This window comes from Ochotona princeps, chromosome 15 (genome assembly GCF_030435755.1).
Source record: "Ochotona princeps isolate mOchPri1 chromosome 15, mOchPri1.hap1, whole genome shotgun sequence".
NCBI classification, from domain to species: Eukaryota; Metazoa; Chordata; class Mammalia; order Lagomorpha; family Ochotonidae; genus Ochotona; species Ochotona princeps.
Window position 1 is genome coordinate 133,746 of NC_080846.1, and position 13,676 is coordinate 147,421.

Genomic DNA, 13,676 nt, shown 5'->3' on the forward strand with positions numbered 1-13,676 from the left:
TGGGGTGACAGGCAGGAGGTGGCGGCTACTCCAGGTAGATGTCCTCCGTTGGACAGGCATAAGCCAGGTGTTCCTGGTAGTACTCCAGGAAGGCGCGCCTGTGGGGAGATGGTCTTCATAGTCCTCAGCTGCGCTGTGCTGCGAGCCACAGCCCAGCCACCACCCAAGGCCCTCTCCCACCTTTCCCCAGCATCGATCCCTACTCGGGGGCCCACTCACCCCACACTCTGCGCCACTGGCCTCATGGACTCCTGGGAGACAAAGACATGGCAGGCAAAACGGCTCAGCAGTGGGTGCTTGGTGATGAAGCCGAAGTAGCTGTGGGGAGGCATGTGGAGAGGCTGAGGGCACTGGGGCACGGTCAGGGCACCCCACAGGACCCCAGCCCTGCTGAGGCAGGCGGAGGGCATGTGGAAGCCTGAGAGCACTCGGGCACGGTCAGGGCACCCCACAGAACCCCAGCCCTGCTGAGGCAGGCGGAGGGCATGTGGAGAGGCTGAGGGCACTCGGGCATGGTCAGGGCACCCCACGGGACCCCAGCCCTGCTGAGGCAGGTGGAGGGCATGTGGAGAGGCTGAGGGCACTGGGGCACGGTCAGGACACCCAAGACCCCAGCCTCACTGAGGCGACTCTGGGGCAACAGGTGGCAGCTTTGGAGCCACTCTCCCCAAGGGGAGACGCAGAGGGAATCCCTCTCCTCTTCCCCCTGGCCCTGCCCCAGCGGTGGCAGGTGACAGGGCCATGAACCAGCAGATGAGATCCTCATGTGTCTCTCTCTTTGTCTTCAAACATACACAAAGGGCTTTAATGCCATCTGAAGGCCAGGCCTAGCATCAGGTGCCATAGGAGGCCATGCCCGAGGGTGTCCCTAAGCAAGGTCTCATGATGGTCTCACCGCCCTCCTCCGGAAAGTCAGACTAGCCCTGGCTTCTCTGCTAGCTCTCAGGTCCTCCCCTGCATAGCTGTACTCACAGCTCTGCTGAGCTGGCCAGCCCCCACCTCATGGGGAATGACGGTGGGCAGAGCGCCACCAGTCCTCAGGTTCCTGTGGGTGGGTCCGATGGGAGCCCTGCAGCGTCACAGTGTGACAGTCATGAGCCTGCTCCAACAGTGACAACAGTTGCTGAACCCTATCCTTGCTAACACAGAGACACTGAGACACCACCCTATGGGCCTCCCAGAGGGAGCTGGGCTGAGAAGGGCAGCCACTACCTGCCTACCTATTCTCTTCCTATCTCAAACCCCTCACTGGGTTGGGCACACACCCCAAATACCCACACTGGCCTGGCCAGCCCTTTTCATCACTGACAGGCCTCTGAGTGCCCAGCACTGTGAAAGCTTCCCTGGAGTGAGAAACAGGGTCCTCCTGGAGAGACTTCTCCAGGGCACCCCTCAGCGCATACCCACAGGGGTCAGTCCAGCCCCCCACAACACATCCTGTGCCCGCTGGCACCCAGCTACCATCTCCTTGGTCTCCCTGAGCTGGGCTGGCCCTCTAGGAGTTCCAGCCTCCACGTGAAGGCTGCTCCTGGCCACTGTCCATCTCCTACCTCCTACGCAGCTGCATGACCTGGTCAGGGACAATCCTAGCTGGCCGGTCAGCCTGTGTCAGGGACCCTCCCAGGGCTCCATAGCCAGAGAATGAACGATGGGCTCCTCAGCAGTCTCCTCCTGCTGTCTCCTGACTCCCAGGCCTGGGCTCGGCTACTCCAAGACAAAGCTCCACTGGGTCACCTCCTGCCATCTGTGTTCGCTGGGCCTGCGACTCACACCTGGCTCATGTCTTCCGGGTGGAGCCTTGGGGACAGGTGGACGGGGAGGGGACAGGAGATGGGGGCGGACAGATGGCACTGTGGGGGTACAGCCCTCGGGGCTGTGGGGACTCAGGATGGGCAGGTCCCTCACCAGCTGTTGCGGGGGTGGCAGCCGCAGAAGGAGATGTTTTTCATCTGGAAAAAGTGGCTACAGCGCTGGAACTGGAGCAGGAGCAAAAGAGGCCCCAGGGTTGGCCAATGCCATGTGCCCCTGAGACCCAACCCCTCCTGCCCATGTCCTCCGCCTCCCCCACCTCAGGTCCTCCGCTCAGACTCAGCTTGACGCCCCGAAGGGAGATCTCCAGGTCGCAGGAGGCAGGGGGGCGCAGGTGCACAGTCAGCTTCCGGGCAGTAGCAATCTGTGGGTGGGTTCAGGGAAGGAGGGTCTGAAAGGGCGTGGGGCTCCCTCCTGCCCTCAACCAAACCTTTCCAGAAAACTCCTGGCACCCAACCAGGAGCAGGCCCTGCCTCCCAAGCCCCCTTCTGCCACCTCACTGCTTGGCCCCTGGGGTGGCAGGTGTCCCCTGATGTCCCCTGAGTCGTTGAAGGAGCAAATGGTGATTCCTGGGGAAGTGAGGGAGGAACTGGGGGAGCAGAGATGAGGGGAGGGACTAAGGGAGTAGGGGCTGGGGCAGAGCTGGGGGAGGAGCTGGGGAGGGACTTTGTGACTAGAGGCTAGGGGAGGGCTGGGGGCATGGGGGCTGGGGACAAGCTGGGAGAGTGGGGGATGAGGAGCTCTGTGAATTGGGGGTTAGGGGAGGACTGGGGGACTCAGGCTAGAGGAGAGGCCAGCCACCCAGCTCCTCCCTAGGTCCTCCTCAAGCTGCAGCCACCACATCTCCCTGACAGGGCCCCCAGACCTTCTGCATGGCTGCACACAGAATGCCGTTGCCCTGGTGACAGGGCACTTCCACGGAGCCCAGGAACTGCACATCGAAGCGATCGACCCAGCAGGGGCTCCGCTTGCTCCCTGGAAGTTACAGGGTCAGATCAGTGGGGCTAGGGTGACAAGCCCCCTCAGGGACAGCAAGGTTTCCACCTGCTCCCTGGGGTGTCACATGGTGGGACAGATCTCACCCAGAAGGTCCTTGGCAGGCCCAGGCACAGCATGGGCGTAGAAGGCGGGGAACACTCCCCGCTCCCCCGTGCGCATGTTGAAGCCTCGGAACCAGAAGTCATCCTCTTCAGCTTCCACCAGCACCGGGTCATCCACTTCGAGCTCCAGCTCGTCCGGGTGGCGAGGAATGAACCTGAAGGGGGAGAGGGATGGGGGAGCTGCACCCACCAGGGTCCACTGGAGCCTGCAGTGAGGGAGCCCGGCCAGGGGGTGTACCTGAAGACGGCCCGGTGGGTCTGCTCTCTCTCCTCCCCGTTCACCACACAGGAGAAAAGCCCGAAGGACTCTGTGCCTGATAGACAGGGTATGGTGGTGGGGACCTAGGCAGGTGGGGGCTGGCCTGCAGGCACCCCCATGCTGTCTGCCCCCAGCCACCTGCCACTCACTGGAGGACCGTGAGGTGCTGTTAACAAAGACGTTGAGGAACTTCTTGGAGAAAGTGAGGTCAGGGCTCTCTGGGGAGACGTCCCCGGGGACCTGCCCACTGCCCAGCGGCGCAGGCCCCATCTCCTCCTCGCTGGCCTCGCCGCCACTGTCCTCACTGTCGGTGCCCAGACCAGCGCAGTGCCGCAGGCTCACCAACTCCAGCTGCGTGTGCTCATCTACCACCAGCGTGTACTTGACCGCATCGTACACCAGCGAGGCATCCAGTGCTGGCCCCGCCGGGCCTACACCTCTGCTTCCTGGCTGCCCCACAGGGCTCCCGGCCCCAGCCTCTTCCTCCTCCTCATCCTCGTCGTCCTCCTCCTCCTCGGAGCAGGCAGCTGAGCAGGTGCGGCCTGGGCGGGCAGCGCGGCCCGGGGCAGCCCACAATGGCGTTATGGTGTCATGGGTGGGGTTGCTCAGGAAGAGGCAGGGCCCAGGCTGGGCAGGGCCAGGCCGGGGTGCAGCGGGCACGGGGGGCGGTGGCCCGCACAGCGTCTCCATGTCCACCAGCTCCACACCGCCAGCACCTGCCTCTGGGCCATAGGAGGAGTCCTCGGCCACACCGGGCTGGCCAGGCGGGCGTGGTGCAGGGGACAGGCACTGGCCAGGGCAGCGGATGGGCGAGGAGCCCTCGGAGAGCATGCGGCTCACTAGGTTGCTGAGCAACCAGGGCGAGTCAGCGTCCTCACTGAGGTCCGGCTCTGACTCGGATCCCGACTCGTACTCGCTGTTGGTGTCATCTGGGCCCACAGGCAGGAAGGCAGGGCGGCGCGGGGGCTCTGGCTCTGGCTCTGGCTCCGGCTCAGAGGACGGCGATGAGGCCTCCTCGATGGAGTTGGTAAGGTGTGAGGAGCGGCCACTGCTGCTGCCCCCGTCACTGCTCAGCTCCAGCTCCGTCTCTGAGATGGACGAGATCATGCGGCCCAGCCGGGCACCGCCCACCTCCTCTGAATCTGAACCTGGCGATGACAGCTCCTGGCTGCTGCGCCGACCCCCAGGATCCCCACTGGAGTGGCTTCTCAGGTCGGCTTCGATGCCTGGGTCTGAGGAGGGTGAGGACCCACCCGGGGCTGGAGGCTCCACAGGCTGATTCCCTTCGCAATCACAGCTGGGGGGCACAGCCACCTCGCAGGGCCCTGCATCTGAGGGTGGGAGGGGGCCGGGCAGCTCTGTGGGGCAGGAAGGGAGAGTCACCATGACCCGGGGCCAGACCTCCTTCCTCACAGCCCACCCTCCTGTCTGGGCCACCCAGCCTCCAGCTCTCACCTCTGAGGGGGTCCCGGGGAGGTGAGCTGGGCGCTGTCTCCTGCCAACAGGCTGGGGGCACAGGGTCCAGGCCTCCATTGTTGTTCAGGGAGTCCTGGGCAGAGAGAGGAGAGTTTCTGCGGGAGGCTCCTGGGGCATGGGCCCGGGGCCTACACCCCGACAGGGCCTTCACCTGGGCTCCCAGTATGGTCAGCTGGAGGGTGGTGGGCCGGTGTTTGTGGGGTTCCTCCAGGGATGGGGAGGGGATGAGGGGCTCGGAAAAGGGAGCCTTGGAACTACAGCCTCCTGCCTCCCTGCCCTCTTGGTCGCCCTCCTCCTCCTCCTCCTCTTCCTCTTCGTCGTCGTCCTCTTCCTCATCATCAATCATCTCAAATTCTTGGAAGTCGTCTTGGAAGGAGCAGATGGGCTGGGGCTGCTCGGAGCGCCCCAGGGAGAGGCCGTCCTGCAGAGGGAGAGGGGAGGACAGAAAGGCTGGCCCGAGCCACACAAGGGCCTGGCCACAAGGCTCCTTCAGGCCCCTCCTGGACAACAGCAGCCCTGCCTCCCTCTGGTCCCCACACAGTCTCTTCAGGGTCATCCCACCACAACTCAGGGTCCCCCTCCAGCAGGGTTCCCCCAGACATGGAGTGTTGGTGGCCTGGAGAGGACACATAAGTGGGGGGATGGCAGCGTGCTGCCTGGCTTTGAGCCTGCACCAACCCCAGCCGCTGGTGGCTTCCAGGTTCCCTTCAGTCCCAGCACACACACGTCCTTCTCTCTGCAGGACCCAGCGTCTATCACAGGGCACAGGGCATGCAGGGAGACAGCAGGAGGTGGCTGAGGCCTCTCTCAGCCATCCTCCCCCCCACACCTGGGGCTCAGGCCCTCGGGGGCTCACGGGAGTTTGGGGCTGTTGGTGGGTTGCCATTAGATCACCCCCCAAGTCTGCCCCTCCTGCCCCCACCTTCTCGCAGAGGTCTGAGTCGTAGCTGAGGCCCAGGCCACAATCGTCGGTGATTTCGGAGAGGTCCTCATCATCAAACTCCTCCAGGCTGATGTCCTGGGGAGGCCTGAGGGGAGGCGCAGCTGAACCTGCTGCCAGGCTCTGCGCTCGCCCTGGCGCCAGGACCTCCGCAGGCCCACATCCGCTGTCCTCGTGACCCCTGTTCCGCACAGGGAGCCAACCCTCCCCCACCCCAGCTCCCCGGGGTCCCGGCCGGGCTCTCAGGGGAGTCGGCAGAGGGAGGGGCGCCGCAGAGAGAGGGGTCCGCGCCCGCCCGCAGAGCCCGGCCCGCGGCGCCCTCCCCTCCCCGAGGCGGGCGCGCCGCCCTAGTCCTCTAGTGCGCCCTCCGGAGCGAGGCCCAACAAGGCCAAAAAGGACGTCGTCCAGGGAGCCGTGGGGGCCCCCCAGCTAGGCGCGGGGCGGGGAAGGGTGCCGACTACGGAGACCCCGCACCGCAGAATAGGGGTTGCAGGGAGGAGGCCGGCGGCCGGAGCCGGGCGAGGTGCCAGCGCCCTAGGCCTGGGTCCGCAACGACAGCGGCGCCGGGCCGGGCCAGGCCGAGGTGCGGGGCAGGGCCGGGTGAGCCGGGCCAGGGTGCAGGCCTGGGCCGGCGGGAGCCGCTCACCTGCATCCGGGCGGCGACAGCGAGTGGAAGGTGGACAGGGAAAACATCTCCGCCCGATCCGCCATCTTCCCCGGGAGAGGCCGCGACTGCGGGGGGCGGGGACGCGCGCCGAGCCCCGCGCCTCGGCGTCCCTCCCCCGGCCTCACCCGTTCACCTCGTGACACGCCCTGCGACACGGCGCGACACGCACTTCCACGCCGCCGGGCCCGCGGCCGCGCCAGCGCCGGCACCGCGGGCGGGGGAGGAGGGCGGCGGGGATGGAAGAGGACGGGGAGCAGGGAGCCGGGGACCGGAAAAGAGGGGAGAGCGGGGTGCCGTCCGGGGCGGCCCAGGTGAGCGCGGCGCAGAGAGGCCCGGGCGAGCCTCGCAGGAGCCTGCGGGAGCGCAGCGGAAGCAGACAGGACCTGGTCCCGCAGCCTTGGGCTGCAAGGATGGGGACCCCGCGCGCGGGCGCAGCTGGAGGAGCTGTCCGGGTGCTGATCGGGAGCTGTCCCCGAGCGGGTGCTGACGGAGCCGTCCGCGAGGGAGCGACAGGGCTGTGCGGGGCCGGGGCCCGGGGCTGCGCAGTGCGGGGTTGGGGGTGGGGGTGGCGCGTGCGCGGAGCAGCAATGGCGCCGAGGCGCAGCGCGCGCCGCTGGGGAGGCTGCTGTGGCGCACAGACCACGCTGCCGGCCCCGCGTCCAACCCGTCTGTGGGATGATCATGGGTGGGTGGGACCGGTCAAAGGGGGCCCCAGGAATCTCAGCGCAGACCTGGCCCAAGGAGAGGCCGGAGTCCCCTACGGAGATAGTGCGCCCCGGAGCTGTCAGAACTGCGCGGAAGGTGATGGAGGCTGGAGCTGCGTCCTCTTACTTTTCCGAGGAGGCGTTTCTTAGCCCTGATGTCCTCAGTTCAAGTCCCCCTCCTAGGGGCCGGCGGTCCTTGGCCTCTTTGAGCCATGCACAGACTGGGGTGGCAGGTGTAGCCTCCGGTTCGGCATTGTCTTTCGCTCAACCTGAGGAGCCCCATGGTTGGGGAATCCGGGCAGATGTGAGATCCGGAAAAAATGGTACCTGGCTTTAAAAAGTGCTTTTCACCAAAACGAGCAGATTCTTCAACTCCGGTTCCCATAGACTTTGGAAATGCTTTCCATCAACCTCTGTGACCTGCCCATTCAGCTCCAGGTTTCTTCCCAGAAGTCACAGGGTTCTATATGCAACTGCCCAGATGGCCTCTTGACCCTGAGTCTCCTAATCAGATGGCTAATTTGTGTGACCACAGAGATGACCTTTGACACCCCGGTAGGCCAGTCTCGTGGCCTTGAATGTCCACAAACATGACCTCTGACATCCTCTAGGCCAATCCTGTGACCTTGAGTGTCCACAGAGATGACCTCTGGCATCCTGGTCAGCCAATCCTGTGACCTTGACTGTTCACAGACATGAACTCTGACATCCGCTAGGCCAATCCTGTAGCGTTGGACTCTCAATGACTCATGTCCATGTAGGTGACCCCTGAATCCCATCTCCACCCCTTAGGCTTGTCTTGGGTGCTCTTGCTGTAGCCCTGGCCTCTGAGCCTGCCCCATGCTTCCTCTGGTGCATCTTCCAGGCAGTGACCATGGCCATCTCTGACTCCACACAGTCCCTCCCACTGCTCATGGTCTGCTCTTAAGTCTACAGACCAAGTCCTAAAGCTTGTTGCAAATGAAATTCAACTGCAATTTTAATTAACTAAAGCATTTGAATTTCCATTTGGCTATTTTCCAGACTTGCTGGTTATTTTGCAGTTCCTTGCACTTTTTCCCAGCCTGGCTTTTCCTGAGACACAGGCACGCAGGCTGGTCGGTGTGCCATGGTTTGGGCTGTGCTGTAGGGCCGCTGCCCAGATGCTCGCAGCACACTTGGCTGTGCTGCTTCTTTTAACCTAGGGCTGCCTTTGCCCTTGGGCTGTGCTCGTGGCAACCTGTGAGGCCCAGGAGGCAGAAGAAGGCTGCTGTCTCTGTCAAGTCAGGCTGCTGTAAACAAACACCCTTGGGCTGGGTAATCTGTAAATGGCAGGTATCCACAGCTCACGGATCTGAGGCCTCCTGGACCAAGTCAGCGTCTAGGGAGGGCTCTTCTCTGCCAGTGGTGCCTCCTCGTTGTCCCTCTCACAGTCGAGGGAGATGGCCTCCTCACTGTCCCTCCTGTGGCCAAAGGACCAACAAGTTCCCTGCAACCTCCCTTTGAGGGCACGGAATACATCCATGAAGGTAGACCCCCCTATAACTCAGCCACCTCTTGCAAGGCCCCTCTGGAGGCTGCTGCACTCAGCAAACACCTTCAGAAGAGTTGGTCTGTGGCTCCATGACATCTGCAGGCTCCTGCAACCTGTCACTGATAAATCACACTGCCCATTTGTGCCAGGGAAGACTGGCACGTTTCCAACATGGACCCCACACATACTTCCCTTCACCCTCCAAATTGCAGCCGCAGACTTTCCTTGCCTTCCCTAAAGGACAGACTTCACCTCTGATTCTCCCTTCAAAGTGTGTTAGTGCAGAGGACTTGGAAAGCATGGGCGCAGAAACTGTGCAGGAGAATACACGGGGTGCAGCAGGTGCAGCATCTCTATTCAGAGTGGCTGGTCTGAGTCCGGCTCCACATCTTACTCGAACATCCTACTGCTGCAAGGGAGCACACACATGGGGAATGCCGCCACCCGGATATAGGTGAATGGCCCCCGGAGACCACACCTGGGAAGGCCACAGATGATGTCTTAAGTACATGGGTCCCTGCCACCCATGTGGCAGAACTGGCCCGGGGCAGGCAACTGGGGATACATGGAGTGATCTGGCTCGGGGCTGGCAGCTGGGGGCACGTGGAGCAAACTGGCTCGGGGATGGCAGCTGGGGGCACACGAAGTAAGACAGCGGATGGCAGTGCTCTCCATGGGGCTGTCTCTCTCCATTCCATTTCCTGTCAAGTAAGTAAATAGAATTTCATTTAAAATAACAAAAAGTGGGCTTAGCATAGTAGCCTAGCGACTAAGGTCCTCACCTTGCACGTGCTGGGACCCCATATGGGCACCGGTTCATATCCTGGCGGCCCTTCTTCTCATCCAACTCCCTGTTTGTTGGCTGGGAGGGCAGTCAACAGCAGCCCAGGGCCTTGTACACTGCACCTGCGCAGGAGACCTGGAAGGAGTGCCTGGCTTCAGGTCAGGTCAGCTCAGATCCTGCCATTATGGCCACCTGGGGAGTGACTCATTGGATGGAAGATCTTCCTCTCTGTCCTTCTCTCTGTATATCTGACTTTCCAATCAATCAATCAATCAATATTTTTTAAAAAATAACAAAAAGTATGGGGCCTAGCAGAGGGCCTAGTGGCTAAACTCCTCACCTTGCATCTATCAGGATCCCATATGGGCGCCAGTTCATGTCCCAGCTGCTCCACTTCCCTTTTACCTCTCTGCTTGTAGCCTGGGAAAGCAGTGGGGGATAGCACAAAACCCTCCTGGGAGACCCAGAAGAAGCTCCTAGCTTTGGATCAGCTTAGCTCTAGCCATTGTGACCACCTGGGGAGTGAACCAGCGAATTGAGGATCTTTCTATGTCTCCTTCTCTCTGTAAATCTGACTTTCCAATAAAAATAAATAAATCTTTTTAAAGAAAATAATAAGAAAAACCACCAGGAGGCTTTGTGATAAACTAAGAGGTAAGAATGGAATGCTAAAACACCCTTGACTGTAGGCAGCAAGAGAAATGAGCATTAGGGGTCAGCACTGTGGCATCGCGGGCTATGCTGTCGCCTGCAGTGCATACGTCTCAGGTGGCCTGTGGAGCTCTCCCTGGGGGTGCAGGGCCAGGCAGAGCAAGAAGGTCACAGCCTAAGCCATGGGAGACTCAGCCACAGTTGGGTCCTTTTGATCCCCAGAGTCCCATCATCCACAGGGGGTGACATGGGAAGCTGAGAGTGGGGCCTGGGAGGGGTACTTGGACCAAGGTCTTTCTTAGGGGGCCCTGCTGGGCCACCCATCACTCGGCTTTGACATCCAGCCTCCAAGACACTGAACTGAACGGACTCTTTCCTACAAGCAGTCAGTCTGTCTAGCTGCTCTGCTACATTCATGATGGGTGACTTACCACCTTGGAGGCCCAGGGTCCAGCATGTCCATCTGGTGAGGGCAGTGGGGGGATTAGCAGGACACATGGGATCTCAAGAACCTCTCTCTACTTATCAGCATTTTAACCACTTACATAAGGGGCAGAGAGACAGGTAAATGGATGGAGGTTAGTTAGGAGACAATTAGATGTAGAGTTATATAGATACAAATGGATGGGTGAATCAATACAGATATGGGGCCGCCATTGACTGGGTCACTGCCTGAATGCTGGCCATTACAGTTGGGGCTGGGCTGCAGCACAAGCATCCAGACACTGAATCTAGGCCTCCCACGTGGATGGCGATAACCTAATCACTTGGGCTGCTCGCCATGTCCCAGGGCCCATGTTAGCCAGAAGCCAGAGCTGGCACCAGAATAGTCTACTCTGATGTGACAGATGGGTGCTCAAGCCAGCGGAGTCAATGCTGGGCCAAATGCCCAGGCACCTCACTCCCAAGGATGTCAATCTGGTTCAAAGTGACTTCACTCCCCAGGGCCCATCTCAAACACCACCATGTCACAGACCAGGTCTCCATGTGAATTTTAGGGACACAGGCATCCTTGTACACACAAAGTCACAACTCAAGTTTGGGATGTTGTTCCTCAGGCCTCAGAAACAAGGTTGTCACACACCATGGACAATCACGCAGGTCATGCTCCCACTCCACAGTCCGTGTTCAACTGCACACAGTATCACCAAAATGTTCCTTATTTGATCACTGCTCCCAGAGCTGGTACTGTGCTATAGCAGGTAAAGTTACTACCTGCAGTGCCAGCATCCTACATGAGAACTTGTTCAAGTCCTGGCTGCTCCACTTCTGACCTGGCTCCCTGCTGATGACCTGGAAAAAGCAGTAGAAGGTGGTCCAAGTGTTTGGGCCCCTGCACTTATGTGGGAGACCCAGATGAAGCTTCTGGTTCCAGCCCAGTCCAACACTGGCACTGTGACCATTTGAAGCATGAATTAGAAGATCTCTCCTTGTCTTTCCCTTCCATCCCCTGCTCTCTTTCAAAATAAATACAGAAATCACTGCTATGCAGTCTCTAGATCCATGACCAAGTAGTATTTTAGTCGCTAGAATAGCGGCTGTGTTTGACTGAGGGGCTAAGCGGCCAGTGAGAAGATTCAGGCCCCACATCAGAGAGCCTGGCTTCAAACCCTGAGCTGGTTCCTGATCCACCTCCCAGCCAGCAGACTCTGGGAGATAGCAGACATAGTTCAATAGCTGAGAATCTTGACAGAGTTCCCAAAACCCAGAGAGCAAGTCAGCAGAGGGGGACTCAAATAAACAAATCAGGGACAGGTACTGTGGCTGTCAGAGTCCTGGCTGCTCTGCTGCTGATCCAACCCCCTGCTATTGCTGCTGGGAAGGCAGTGAAGACGGCCGAGTACATGGGCCCCTGTCACTCATGTGAGTGACCAGCATGGAGTCCCTAGTTCCTGGCTTTGGCCTGGGGCCGACCTGACTGTCGTGGACATCTGAGCAGTGAACCAGAAGAGGGAAGATCTGTCTTTCTGCCTTTAAAATACATCTATTCTTTACAAAAAATAATAAAACAGGGCTCGGCAGCGTGGCCTAGTGGCTAAGGTCCTCGCCTTGATCCCATATGGCCGCTGGTTCTAATCCCGGCAGCTCCACTTCCTCTCTATCTCTCCTCTTCTCAGTATATCTGACTTTGTAATAAAAATAAAATAAATCTTTAAAAAATAATAATAAAACAATTGCTAGAGTACAAATCTAGGCAACTACTTACGAGAGTTACTTAATACAGTTTTAAAAACTGAGGATGCTTACCCCAGATAAAAGAAAAAAAAGTGGAAATAATAGTCTTATTCACTTTCCTGTAGCCCTTGAACCTTTTTGCCCTAATTAACTATGTAAAGATTGTCAAAAATAAAGAAAAAATTAAACAAAAAACTGAAGATGCATTGTGCTATGATCCCTAACAATACTCCAGGGTGGTGGTTCTCAAAACAGGGACCATGGCTTCCTGGAATCCCCACGTCACTTTAAGGGGATCAGAAAGGTCTTCATGGTGGGTGACACTTTCTTAGCACTGACCAAGGCAGTGGCACCAAGCTGTGACGGGGTCAGGGGTTCTCCCCTGCCACCTGCAGGGGGAAATGCAGCTTTTCCTATAGATTTCCTATAGATGAAGTAATACAGATCATAAGTACTGGTGCCCTGGCATTGACTTAACGTCCGTGTGGGGATGTAGGGTATGGCTGAGGAGACAGCCGAGGGAGGTACAGTGTTCAGGTGCTAGTGGGACCAGCCACTTTCCTCATGAAGCACTATTGTTTACTCCAAAAAGCAACTTCCAAACTGTGGTTATTCAGGCTTTGGGATTTGGTAGACACTTTCGAAAAACGATCAAAGCGAGCACATTACTTCGAGGACAACAACTTGCAATATTTTTCCCAATGACAAAATGTGAGCTTATAGGCAAAAAATGACAATTTTGGAAAACCTGTGTCCATCACCATCAGTGTGATTTTTTTAAAGATTTTTTATTTTTACTGGAAACTGGAAAAGTGGATATACAGAGAAAAGGAGAGACAGAGAGGAAGATCCTCTGTCCAATGGTGCACTCCTCAAGCATGCAATGGCTGGAGCTGAGCCAATCCGAAGTCAGGATCCCAGAACTTCTTTCCAGGTCTCCCACATGGGTGCAGAGTCCCAAAGCTTTGGGCCGTCCTTGACTGCATTCCCAGGCCACAGGCAGGGAGTTGGATTAAAACCGGCATCCATATGGGATCCTAGTGTGTTCTAGGCTAGGACTTTAACCGCTACCACCAGTGTAACTTATTTAAGTAATTTTATGATGAAGTTGGCAGTGACATTAACAAGTTATTTTTATGTTATATAATACAGCGTGCCAAAATGCAAAGGATCTGCCTAGACCAGAGAGTCATTATTTCCCAAGGGCCCCACACATAATGTTCTACACTAATATGTTCAGTGACATAAAAGGTCCACATGGCACCAAGGCAGACCAAGGGACAGAAACACGGACAGTGTTGGTATCCAGAGCACAAATGACAGGTGCTTAGCCCGTGTCTCACCTGGCAGCACCTGGCTTTGAGTCTCACTCTGACTCCACCCCAGCTTCCAGCAGCAGTGTGGGTTCCCATCATCCATGTGGGAGGCCTAGAATTCCTGGCTCCCAGCTCTGGACCCAATCCAGTCCATGCCAACCATCGTAAGCATTCGAGGTATGAAACAATGAGTAGGAGCAATCTCTCTCTCTCTCTCTCACGCTCTCCCTCCCTCCCTAACAAAAAAAATTTTTTTGAAAGAAAGAATTACAAGGGCCCGGT

The 13,676-nt window shown here is 58.5% G+C and overlaps 1 protein-coding gene across 1 annotated transcript; it reads right to left on the minus strand.

Moving 5' to 3' along the window:
* Positions 1-12: 12 nt before the first annotated feature.
* On the minus strand, positions 13-6,588 carry MAPK8IP2 (mitogen-activated protein kinase 8 interacting protein 2). Its single transcript, XM_004589405.2, has 12 exons — positions 6,231-6,588; positions 5,567-5,672; positions 4,796-5,065; positions 4,624-4,717; positions 3,318-4,526; positions 3,148-3,223; positions 2,892-3,064; positions 2,675-2,784; positions 2,069-2,173; positions 1,906-1,976; positions 220-318; positions 13-98 (listed from the first exon to the last, which is right to left on the minus strand). Exons 1-12 carry the CDS (start codon positions 6,293-6,295, stop codon positions 26-28), a joined length of 2,451 nt encoding a protein of 816 aa, XP_004589462.2. The 5' UTR covers positions 6,296-6,588; the 3' UTR covers positions 13-25.
* Between the last annotated feature and the right edge of the window lie 7,088 nt (positions 6,589-13,676).

Coding starts and splice junctions, on each gene's coding strand:
- MAPK8IP2 (XM_004589405.2), bottom strand. CDS start 6,295: ATGGCGGATCGGGCGGAGATGTTTTCCCTGTCCACCTTCCACTCGCTG. Junction 4,718..4,795: donor TGACCATACTGGGAGCCCAG/GTGAAGGCCCTG, acceptor CTCTCTGCCCAG/GACTCCCTGAACAACAATGG. Junction 2,785..2,891: donor GCCTGCCAAGGACCTTCTGG/GTGAGATCTGTC, acceptor TGTAACTTCCAG/GGAGCAAGCGGAGCCCCTGC.